General features: G+C 46.3%; 3 protein-coding genes across 3 annotated transcripts; all 3 read right to left on the bottom strand.

Annotated features, from left to right (window-relative positions):
* Positions 1–355: 355 nt before the first annotated feature.
* On the bottom strand, positions 356–6,093 carry mmd (monocyte to macrophage differentiation-associated). Its single transcript, XM_049745007.2, has 8 exons — positions 5,842–6,093; positions 3,582–3,624; positions 2,902–2,983; positions 2,611–2,771; positions 2,425–2,499; positions 2,254–2,355; positions 2,095–2,164; positions 356–1,706 (listed from the first exon to the last, which is right to left on the bottom strand). The coding sequence occupies exons 1-8, from the start codon at positions 5,939–5,941 to the stop codon at positions 1,503–1,505; spliced, it is 837 nt and encodes a 278-aa protein (XP_049600964.1). The 5' UTR covers positions 5,942–6,093; the 3' UTR covers positions 356–1,502.
* A 25-nt stretch (positions 6,094–6,118) lies between these two features.
* Positions 6,119–6,697, bottom strand: LOC125983628 (small integral membrane protein 36-like). The gene has a single exon (XM_049745017.2). It carries the CDS (start codon positions 6,419–6,421, stop codon positions 6,119–6,121), a length of 303 nt encoding a protein of 100 aa, XP_049600974.1. The 5' UTR covers positions 6,422–6,697.
* Positions 6,698–9,452: 2,755 nt separating this feature from the next.
* On the bottom strand, positions 9,453–11,564 carry tmem100a (transmembrane protein 100a). The gene is made up of 2 exons (XM_049745015.2): positions 11,386–11,564; positions 9,453–10,477 (listed from the first exon to the last, which is right to left on the bottom strand). Exon 2 carries the CDS (start codon positions 10,441–10,443, stop codon positions 10,003–10,005), a length of 441 nt encoding a protein of 146 aa, XP_049600972.1. The 5' UTR covers positions 10,444–10,477; positions 11,386–11,564; the 3' UTR covers positions 9,453–10,002.
* Positions 11,565–11,813: the final 249 nt, after the last annotated feature.

Genomic DNA, 11,813 nt, shown 5'->3' with positions numbered 1-11,813 from the left:
AACAGCTGCTGTGATGATCAAAGGCACTGGGGCATCAGGCACGTTACCATGGAGACAGAACCGTCACTGCGCAGCGTTTCCACAGCAACAGCTGGGAGGATTTAGTTTTCTAGCCGACAACTAATGAGCTAAGCTTTTAGAAGCAAAAATATTCTGTTTGAATTCTGTCGAGTTCACGCTGCACAACTCGTTCTGGGAGTTTTGGTTGTCGCATCAAATTTGCTATTCTTGTCACAAGGGAATTTTGAACAAAATTTTCTCACATCCAGAAAATCCATTGACATAGTTGGCAAACATTTGCGACCTTGAAAAAAAAAAAGACATTTCGAAAGAGGACACTTGACAAGCACTCTGGTCCGCTTGTTGATATGCTTTTTATTGAGAGGAGAAAGAGAATAGCACCACAAAGAGAAGACGGCAACGGGAAGGCCAGGAACGTACAAAACACAAACAGGAAGTGATGCCACGTGACATAAATGACCACTCATCTTGTAATACTTGTGGAAAGTAATAAGAGCATTTCTTGCAGATCCCACTCGGGTGCTTGGTTGTACACTTCTTGCATTCACTCAATTCAGTACATTAGTCAAATGATTGTGAAACTAGTGGCATTTTTTTTCCAACACAGAACACAAGTATGAGCACAGAAGTTCAACATGTGACTAGTGAGGCAAAAATGCAGGACATCTGCAAAGTACTAGTGAAGCACTAGTTGCAAGTCATGATAAGTACTAGCAGCACAAAGTTGTCAAGTAGTTCAGGTTTGCCCCCCTGGTAACATGTCCTGCTAGTACACTTAAGTTGTTTTACTAGTGTGCTGAATTGTCTTCTGAATTTGGCCAATGGTGAGTGCATTGGTAAGATCTGGGCAAAATGCTCAAAGTGAGGAATGGAAGAAGAAAATAATTGCAGAAAAACGCCAGCAGGGAGTGCCAAATTTTCAAAACTGAAGAAAAATTTTCATTTGTAGGCCTTTTGTTTCCATCTGGCAACATGCTAACAAAACAAAATGCCAACAATGGAGTTTTTCCAGTGTGTCACCGAGCCCTGGAATGGACACGAGGAAAGCAAAAACATGACTCACAAATGTTTTTTGTTTTTTTTACTGCCAGATATTATGGTCCATCAATACTGTGATTGGTCACCATTTGGAAATATCCAGACCAAAAAAATGGTTGCAAAATCTTTGTAACCCAAAATGATAACTAAACCAAACTCACACATGAGGATTAAGTTTTTCTCGGCGAGTGATTGGTCATCGGGCTGCACAATGACCACTTTGAAATATCCTGACAAACAGACAGTAAATCTCTTTTCTGCACATTGCTTGGTTAGCATAACATGCTAACAGACATACGAACTGAGCAATGGGAGTTGTTTTTCCCTCAGTGCAGCCGTGCCGCGGAATGACTGAGTATTGACAAAAGTGGGCGTCAAAGCGCCATTTAGGGCATGTAAACAATTTGTTTGTTGGGAGGCAGTTGCGCGGTGGGGCGGTTCGCTCAGGAGGCGTGCACATATCTGTCGGCCCCAGGTCGGTAAAGATACCTCCAGATGGCGTAGTAGTGCACGGCGGCCGCCAGCGCCACCATCACGTGCCAGATGGCGTGCGCGAAGGGAATGACGCCGTCACTCTTGAAGAAGAACACGCCCACGCAGTAGAGTAGGCCGCCGCACGCCAGCTCCTCCAGACCCTCCGTTGTGTTCTGACACAAAAACGAGCGGCATCGTCATCATCGTGTGCTGACAGCTGCCACAAGGGGGCAGCGGCACCTCACAAAGACGGAACAAACTTTAAAACCAAACTGTACCTTCAATTCCCCCAAAATGACCTAAAACAATTAAAGCCCAGGCTTAAATCAATTCTTAGCAACCCTAACCCTGTCCTATGTCTTGATGCCGTAATTTGAATCCCAAAACCAGGCACAAAACCATTACCTTGACTTAAAACACTCATTTCGAAATACTAAAGTAAAAGCATAATTTGCAACCCTACCCTGCCAAAGCTCAAATCGGGAGCTTGTTTTGAAACCCTATTCTGACTCACTTGCAGGTATGATGCAAATGCTTGACGGAGGCTGAGGCTATACTGACCATGGAGGCGACGACGGAGGCTGGTAGGAAGCCCATGGTCAGGTAGGACACCAGCTCCAGCACCTTGTACCTGTCGGCAAACCACAGCAAAGGGGTTAGGTGGTAAGGCACAAATGCTCGCCTGGTGGCGTTTAGACACGGAGCGTTTCGTCCTCTGACTTTTCGTGGTAGTTGAAGACATAGAAGGTCCCCCCGGCTGCCATCAGCCACACCAGCCAGCGCATGTGGCACGCCACGGGGCCCAGCTCGCGGAGGTTCAACCTGAAAGAGGCGGGGTAACGTCAGCAATTGGCAAGGGCAGGCAACTAGTGCGTGCGCACTTGCGCTCACCAGGGCGCGTAGGAGGCAGCAATGAAGACGTAGATGACCACCCGGTCGCACATGTGGAAACAGTGCTCCACCTCCCTGAAAAACACCCAGACATTCAAAGCCCAACCCCTGCTTCACACCCTAGCCTAGCCTAAAAACCTTACTTGACTTTTATAAGTCACGACAACCTTTGTGTTCCCACCTCACCTCATGTGACTCCTTTTCCACGTGACCACATGGAATACGGTGGAGACGAGGAATAGGGCGCTTAGGCCCAGGCCATAGACCCACGCCGTCAAGCGCTGCCAGTCGTCGGCCGACAGCCGGTGCAGCAGCGCCGTGCCAGCCAGCGCAGGCGCAATCAGGAACTACACACGCACGCCACACATTAACACACGTGAGCTGTGGCCGTCGCTTAGAAAAGCTCCACAGACCACCCCTCAAATACTACATTGTGAAGTAGAAAAAAAAAAAAAAAACAGTAAAACTTCGACTCACTGCGTGCGTGTAGCAGTTAGCGGCATGCTCGTAGCAGGTGGGCTGGTAGCGACAGTTAGCCGAAGGCCGTCTGTTCATGAATCTGAACATCAAAAAACATTCACGCACAAATCAAAAGTCAGCAGTGATGTGTTGTATGCAGCAAAAACAAAAAAAGCAAATGCCATTCACACTTTTCAAGCCATCAAATCTATGCGTATCAGGAATCTACAAAAAGTGTGAATAAAAGCAGCAAAACTAGTCAGCAGCTTTGTGTGATACAAAACAACTATACATATCAATGAATCATATAAAGCGTGTGCATGTGTGTGGACTTTCACCAAGCTTTTTACACGTGTTTTGGACTATGTAACCCATGCAAAAACAATATTTGACTTAGCATTTAACTTGAAACTAAAATACCTGACTTTATGGCCTTTTGGCCATTGTTTCTTTAGACTTTTTTGTGGGCCTATTGGTGACAGGTCATGGACACCAAATCTTATGTTGCTGTCAATCAATTGAGCTTTGGGTCTTGAACTTTCAAAGAATTAAAAGGCCCCCAAGTTTCTGCTTTAAAGCAGAATGGTACGTCATGCGTTGCCCTGACGTAATCATTAAATCGTGTAATGACGTCACACATTATTTTACGTTGCCTTGATTTTGAATGGAAAAAAACCCTTTATTTATTGCTCACTCACCTGTATAAGCTGTTCGCCTTTTTCATGTCAGCGTCTAGTTGTCCTTTGCAGCACCAAAAACAGATAAGTAAAAAAAGCGGTATGAAACAATGATGATGCTGTCGTGTTTACAACACTTTATTAGCATTAGCTCGCCGGCTACACGCGGCACAGCCACCAATTCACGCAACAGCTCAAAGGCACCATTTTAGTCTTTTCCTCCATAACATCCTGCTTAAAATTTTCAATGGCTACTGAGCCTCTGAGGTAGTAAATGCATGGGAAGTGTGACCAGCTCGGAGGATAAAAAAGAAGCCGGTGAGGAAGCAAAAGAGGCTAACCGGGCTGCTCGAATGGACCACGCCCGCCCGCTTTCTGGCAGACTGCGCATGTGCAAGGCCACCAGTCCTGTGATTGACAGTCGGTTGAGCCAATTAACAGCAAGAAAATAGACTTTTATATCAGATGGCTCAAAAAAGGAAGGCGTGGATAGATGGATAAAAAAAAATTAATTGGCTTTCCATTCATACATAAACTAAAATTCTAAAACCCCAAATTAAAATGTTTAACAGTTTTGTATGTACTTTCCTGTTGATGTGCAGTTTTATACTGAATGATTAATGTCTCTGATGTTAACATATTAGAAATATTTTCTTGATTTCCGTTATTATGAATGATAGTGGCTACTTGCAAGTGACATTGTTCTCCAGATGGCATCGTAATGGTTATTACATAAGCTTGCTTGATGAGTGAAATCAGAGCGTTTATGTAAGCGCAATCCTCTGCTTTTGGCCAATGTAAAACTCTCACTTGCCAAATCATCCTTCTCAACTGACAAATACATAAAGCCCAAAATAATGCATATGAAGCGATATTGGGCATACGGAACACATTTCAAGTCACGCTGCAACATTTTGTGGTTTTGTGGTACCACTGTATTGCTATTCAGTGCTGGGCCGCATTGTGCCAGATGCAGTGCAAGTAACAGCAAGCCACCTAAATTTGAAGTAATGCCTGTGAGGATTGTTGTATGGACTGTTTGTATGTGTTGCTGCACCATATGTGTTCAACAAGCAGTTGATTGAAGGTTTAGGGTTACTATCACATTGATCCTTACTACTGTTAGCCTGTCAAAAGCATTTTTCATTGCCTGATAGCATTAAGGTATTGGACTTTTGTTAGTATAAAATAGACGCGCAATGTTTAATTTCCTTTTTTTTTGATTGAATGGAAAATCGATTGATTACAGCAGCAAGACAAGTGTATCTACCTGTGCTTGTTATTTTGGAGTGCTCCCAACTTTTAAAAGTACTCTCTGAATTACGTAAGAGCCCCGACCAGTCTTAACCAAATGTTAGAGCCTAATCTGTGAGTGGTAGCCAATCAGGGGGAAAAAAAAACCACTGCTCAGGACAACAATGGCATTGTCAATGATGCTTATGTAAAAACTAGAGTGATTTATGACACCTTCCACACCCACTACACAGACAAAATATCAAAAACAATCACAGCGATGTTGTATTGTAACTGTCAAAGACCTGGGGGGAAAGATTAATAGCTACCATTAAATAGTACGTTCTGGTCAGACGCCTTAAATGCACAGAAGAAACATTAAAAGTTGACGACCCTTTCGGTGATGTATGTCACAACTACCATCCAGTTTCACATGTACCGTGCATCTGAAGCCAAAAGTAGTGGACTAAAAACTCAAAAGAAATAAACATAGAGAATAAGGTTTAGGGTTACTGATGCACGTATGAACCTTGAGACATTACCAACATGTGCTTTTCCAAAGCCAAAACCCTCAAGTATCAAAGGACTGGACTGCAATCTGTAAGTCTCAGAAATCCAAGTATTAGATTGGAAATTGATTACTGTAAGCTGTAAAGAAGGGTGCATGAAGTTCCTCCTTGTATCAGTGGTCAAAGGCTTGATAGAAGTTTATGGCTCTTGAGTGATTTAAGACACACACATTCACTCACACACTTCTGAAGGCAAAACAGATTGATGTATGACCTCTCTATATCAAAGTAGTGACTGGAAATGGGCTCTTCTAGAGCAAAATAGCAATATCTAGGTTTAACCGATGAAACCTTGCGTGATTTATGACATCACTTAAGTCCAAAACAGATTTCACGCTTTCCCATTGTTAAGATTTAAAAGGGTTTCTTGCCCTTTGCCGGGGCTCAAAGACCTAAGCAGCGCAGAGCTGCGCTCACGAAATGAGGTTACGCCCTTCGCGATTAAAGCAAATCTATCTTCAGCGGCTTCTATTGCCTACCTGGGAAACATTTCTCCGAATGTCTTTGCTGGCCGTAATCCTGAGGCTGAAAGAGTGCGTCAAAACAAGCATATGTCTTATCAGATGTGACATCTGACATTGGGGAACAGACTGGCGGCTTTGGCTCGAGGATCCTTGATCAGGATTTCACGTGCACGTACACTTAGCAAGGCCGACAAATGTCGTGACCTCGGCGAGTTCCGACATAAAGCAAAAAAATGGAAAGTGAGGAGAGGAAAGTTCCGGGAAGGAGTCTGGCTGGGAGCACCGTGGCGGCTCACACCATGGTGCTTTTCTTCTCCCGGAAGTCTGCGAGCGAGGGCTCGTGGTAGGTGGCCATCATGTTGGCGGCGTCCCAGCGCGCCACCGGCGCCGGGGAACTCTGCATGACCACCAAGCGGATGGGCGACTGGGTGGGCTGCGGATCGGGCGCATACTCCTTGGTGGGGTCCTTGCCGCGGCAGTCGTACATGATGCAGGAGATGAGGAAGACAAGGAGCAGGATGACGTAGCTGGCGATCAAGATGCACAAGTTGAGGGTGACCGGGTCGATCTCCTGGTAGTTTTCCAGAAAGCCCATGACGCCCGCCGCATGCTGCTTGGCCTGGGAAGCTCAACCGCGCGAGATGGCGACGGCGGGCGCAGTGCCGCCGCAGCCGTCGGCTCGTCTTGCCGCCTCCATCTTCTACCCAGTTTAATTTAGTGACGCAAAGACTTTGACGGACGCCACTCCTCCCGAGCCCCGATCGTTAGCTCGCTTTAACAAGTTAAACCGCAACTCCGTGACAGAGTCTCGCTTATATCATCCCCTGGCCTGCATACGGTGTGTGTGTGTGTTTGTCTGTGTGTGTGTGTGTGTGTGTGTGTGTGTGTGTGTATGCATGTGCGTGTGCGTGTGTGCGTGTGTGTGCGTGTGTGAGAGTGTGTCTGTGGTGTAATCTTAATCTCGATTGTGAGCAGGGATTGCCGGCCCCTGCCATCTGGCGAAATTACGGGTCAGGGAGCTGTAAAGGAGCTCAGGTTAGCATGTTAGCAAGTAAGAATAGCTAGTTGAGCGTTTCGCCCATTTCCTTCATATCCATCTTAAGATCCATGTAGTGCACGTTTGTACTCACCAGTGCACAAATCAGTGCATCAGAAGAATCACTACTAACAACATTTTGTCCAATCTTAGAATTGTGTTCAATGTGTGTGTGCGTGCATGTGTGTTTGAGTAAGGCGTTTGCTGATTGGCAATGACCGCCAACCAGCAGGGAGTCGTAAAAGCGACGTCTGGCTATTGTGCGTCGCACGTCATCCCGACCGCCCGTGCAGGAATGTTTGCAACTGACGGATGCCAAAGAATCCCGAGCCCAGCTCATCAATGACGACCCCCTGCTTGTGAAAACCCACCAACTCCTAAACGAGGGGGGGGGGGTTGATGTGAACGAAAGGATAAATGTGACCTGTTGAGTGTTTGGAGGTGAAAAGTGAACTTGTTACGCAAGGCGAGATGTCGTAAGAAGACTCTCGGGAGGTCCGCTCGGTTTGTTTGCGCCCTTCGCTCACTCGCAGGCCCAGCGTACCTCCCAGTTTATTTTGTTAGCTCACAGGCAAAGGTTGGGTCTCTCTGAACAACTTTTGGACGTAAAACCTTTTTCCTCAGCATTTTTTAAAATACAGATGATGATGATACTGCCCAGATATTGAGAGGTTGAAAAAGGAACATGTAAAAATGGTGTCACGTGCATGCCAGCCCACTAGGTGGCGATGTCACTTTCAAAAGTTTGAATTTCTTGCTTCCAGAAACAATCAGGTTTTCTAAGCCTGACCCTAAAATGTAAAGCCGGACTCGAACCCTAACTTCAAATCCGACAAAGTTGCTGTGAGTTTCGTTGTCGCTGTTTTGAATGTTAACATCAAAGACAAAAGGCATTTCATTTATCTTTGTTTTTTAATGATATTGACTTCAAAAGCTAGTGAGCATTTGACGTTTCATCACGCTAACCATCGCAAAGACATTGTGCGTCATCGGGGCGGCGCGCTCAACATGTGCTCCCACACATGGAGCTCATCAGTCCTCAACCGGCGTGGGAACGAAACAAAGACAACCAAGATGGAGAAAAAGAGGAAGAGGTACGACTCAAAGCATGTTCACATAAACTCTATGATGTCTCTATGATCACGTGAGAACACTCAATTGTGTATCAACAATATCTCCGTGACTATTGTGAGAAAATTGTGTCTTGGATGTCATTGATGAGAAATAAAAAAAAAAAAAGACAACTGTGACTTGAAGATGAAATAACAATGGTGTCATTGTAAGCCATTTGATTAGCAAGCAGATGACTCTTTAAAGACCCTATGATAGGGAGCAACTAGACAATTGTGTCTTTGATGTCTCCTTTGAATAAGCTTTAAGTGTCTTTGCTACTAGTTAGTCCAGTGGGTGTAGGGGATCAATTAAAAAAAGTTGAATGTGTGGTTGGGGTCAAAGTAAAGCCAGCGTGTCTTTGAGGTTCGGAAGAACTTTGTGTGGCTGATGTGTCCGAATGAGGGCCGGGAGCACCTCAGGGAGCCGGCCAACGACGCCAACACTTGCAACTCTTGGCAGGACATCAATGAGTCCCGGCCAGGGCGGAGGACGCTCTTACATTGCAGAAAAGAGAGTCCAGTCAAAAGTTGGAGTAAGTTTCTGAAAGTTAGTCCAGGAGAAAAGTCATCTCAATGCTTGCTTTTAAATGATTTCTTTTTGATTATTATTATTCCTCATTTGATGATAGGAAGGACGTCTGTTTATTGGTCCTTTGTCACTTAATGGGACTGGGATTCTAGGAACTCCCGAGTGGAGGTTCACTGGTGCCAGGACAGGAAGTGGCTGAGTGCGACACACACACACACACACACACACACACACACACACACACACACACACACACACACACACACACACACACACACTGCGAGTGAGAGTTTGGGCGAGGTTCCCGCCGGCCGGCGGCTGACGTGACTTCCTTCCAGTGGGCGTCTCCTGTGAAGGCTGCCGTCGGCGTCAAGGAGGTCGCCTTCCTTCAAACATCCTGCAGAGCCGCCGCCGTTAACACGTCACTCACGGCAGTCGGTCGCTGCGGTCATCGCTAGCTTCATGCTAACGTATAATACCAAAAGCCATAGACAAGCAAAGGAAAATTAGCACCTGTAACTGTGATTCTACATCCACACACGGAGCAGTAACTAGAAGATGAATCATGTCATGTTTTCAATTTTTCTTCTGTTTCTCTGCCTGTTGTGGCAAAACGTTGGCGTGTGTGTCAGGAGAGATTTCGGGGGGTGATGGCCACACATGGCCGCAGCGTGTGTGTGTTGGGGTGTCACCATTGACGCAAGCCAGGCGTTGAGTTGTAGTGTCGAGTATCAGGCAGACGCATAGCAACGCAAAGGCTGCCTATAAATAAACTTTTGACGGGCTGCTCAGACGGGAGGCTTTTGGACTTTGTTTTTCCTCCGCGCACAATTGGAGTCTTTCATTCATTAGCGTCGTACTCAAGTGCGTTGTCACCAACGGATCCCAAAAAGAATTATGGTCACGTGTAACATAGTTTTAGATGAATTTGAAATGATAACCAAAAAAAGACATCTCCTTGTTCCACTTTATTCAAATAAGCATACATTGTCTCATACAAAAGACGACTCCTTGTGAGTCAGAAGCCCTTTAGAGTCATTGGGATTAGTTTGTACATGGATGAAAATTTATTAGATCAATATGTCAAGCGAAGCTCGGCTTGAATTCAATGTTGTGGATGTTGAAAAGATCTTCAAGGCACATTTGGAGCACATGTGAGAATGAAATGCAAAGTTGTAATCACTCGTAGCATCCGGTACCTTCAGTTCATCCAAAAGTGCTTGAACGAGTCAACAAGTCATCCTGGACTTGCACTAAAAGTGTCCTCTGTGTTGCCCGCACGCAGGCCCAAACTCAAAAAGGCGAAAAAGAAACCTTGTGAGTGCATATTTGAGGTATGAGCACAGGGGGGGGGCGAGTGGGCATCCAGGGTAACCCTCCCCTGTCGACCCAAAAAAATGTCAAGACGTGTATCAAACTGCAAAATCTTTCCTGACATTTGGAGTCAGAAATCCCCTACTCAGGTTCTTGCAGTTCCCCGTTGTCTCACTAGGTGGCGCTCAAGTGAAAAGTCTCCTTTGATTGGTCACCAGCACGGTCTGGCTCTCACGCCGTCGCTCTTTCTTTCGTTGCAGGCGGAGCCGCCAGCAGACGGCGCTGGACGCCAGCAGCGCCAGTCCGGCCGCCAGCAGCACCAGGCCCAAGTAGGAGATGGTGGAGCCATGCGAGTTGAAGCTGTACGCCACCGCAGTCACCACCACGCCGGCAATCAGAACCACCACGCCGAACGGCACCGTGCAGCGGTAGCACGACAGCTCGGCGCCACCCGTCGCCGCTGCCAGCTGGACCTCGTTGACCAGGGGGATGTTGACCGTCGCGCTGGCACCGGTGGTGGGCCCGTCGCCTCCCCCGCCACTTTTGTCCGTGCTTGGCGGGGCTTTCATGGCATTCTGAGCGCCGTCTTCCGGCATGGCGCAGTCCGACGGGCTCGGGCTGCTCATAGACCAGGCTTCGTCCTCAATCAGGTCCGCCTGCCTGTGTGGACCAACACACGGGCGCATCAGAGCTCACAGAACTCCTCACAGCCAGGGAATGTTAATGAACTAGACCTGGACACTTTCTGGAAGCATGTCCTAAACAATGCTCAGACTCCCGCAGATGTTTGTTGTCAGAACTTGCGGTGGTGGCGAACCCACGTAACCCCCGCTGCATTCCGGGCCGCCTCCTGACTCAGGCCGAATGACGCAGGAGCCGCGAGGCCAGCACAAGCTGAGACATTCCCCGGAGAGCGCCCGAGATGGCATTACGGCTACAAGCGTGAGGCCCGGCATGCAAAAGTTCAACTCGGCCTTCTGCAGATGTTTCGTTTTTGTTTGTTTGAAATATTGCAAAATGGTGAAATACTGCAGCTGGCCATGATTATTCAGCCAATTACTTTCACAACATTTCCCCAGCGGCGCATGTTTTTCCCGCCCTTGGATTAGTTCCAGGATGGCTGATGAGTTAAGGTCACTGTTGCCGTAGTTACCTTGAAAAAGTAATCTAGTTATCGATTACTTGTCGGAAAAGTTGGATTACAGTGGCTCCCTGCTATCTTCTTCCCCAGTACGATGTAAAAAAACATTTGGGGAGGCTAAAACAGTCATTTAAGTTAGAACAACTTTGAAATCTAAATTACTGACCCTTTTTACAACAAAGCAAGCAAGCTGTTTGCTCCAAAACAATGTGATGAGGTTTTTTTTACTTCTGTCATTAGCTTTATCTTCTATCCTTCTTTGTTGAAAATGTGGCAACAACACTTGAAATATTGTTTTAATTGCCCAAATGAATTTTCTATTTTTTTTCAAAGTTTGTTGCCTTGTAATTTGGAGTTTACTCAACTTGTAAGTCCACATTGGAGTTAGTTAGTGTTTGACAAAGTCTTGCAAAAAGACGTGGCTCACCTGAAAATGGAAATCCAACATGTATGGAATGGAAGCTTGCCTCTGCTGCCTTCAAATTTGCATCAAGAGTGTCGAGAAACTTTGACGTGTTGCGTTCAAGTTGCACGTTGTCGCTGCGCGTCTCATTCATGAGCAAGCTGGCCGCTCTCGGAGCTCACACTGACGTCACCGATGCGCTTCCATTGACGACACAGCGCATGTGTCAATCTTCACGCGCGAGTTACTGTACTACTGCATCCGGCTTATTATTACACAAGAAAAGCTTCTCTACTGCACAGTTCGAGTACGGATTCAACTCTTGAAGTCAAAGTGGAAATAGTACAAGATCTGAAATATCCTGAAGTGGTTTTGATACAGTCAATCATATGGAAAGTGTAAACACTTCTCGCGTCGTTGTCTCAAGTCATTTGGCTGTTTGGTCTTTTTGA

This window comes from Syngnathus scovelli, chromosome 16 (assembly GCF_024217435.2).
Source record: "Syngnathus scovelli strain Florida chromosome 16, RoL_Ssco_1.2, whole genome shotgun sequence".
Lineage (NCBI taxonomy): Eukaryota > Metazoa > Chordata > Actinopteri > Syngnathiformes > Syngnathidae > Syngnathus > Syngnathus scovelli.
This window is presented reverse-complemented; position numbering and strand designations above follow the sequence as displayed.

Coding starts and splice junctions, on each gene's coding strand:
- LOC125983628 (XM_049745017.2), bottom strand. CDS start 6,421: ATGGGCTTTCTGGAAAACTACCAGGAGATCGACCCGGTCACCCTCAAC.
- tmem100a (XM_049745015.2), bottom strand. CDS start 10,443: ATGAGCAGCCCGAGCCCGTCGGACTGCGCCATGCCGGAAGACGGCGCT.
- mmd (XM_049745007.2), bottom strand. CDS start 5,941: ATGTCAGATGTCACATCTGATAAGACATATGCTTGTTTTGACGCACTC. Junction 3,625..5,841: donor TTCGGAGAAATGTTTCCCAG/GTAGGCAATAGA, acceptor GGTGCTGCAAAG/GACAACTAGACGCTGACATG. Junction 2,772..2,901: donor CTAACTGCTACACGCACGCA/GTGAGTCGAAGT, acceptor GTGCGTGTGTAG/TTCCTGATTGCGCCTGCGCT.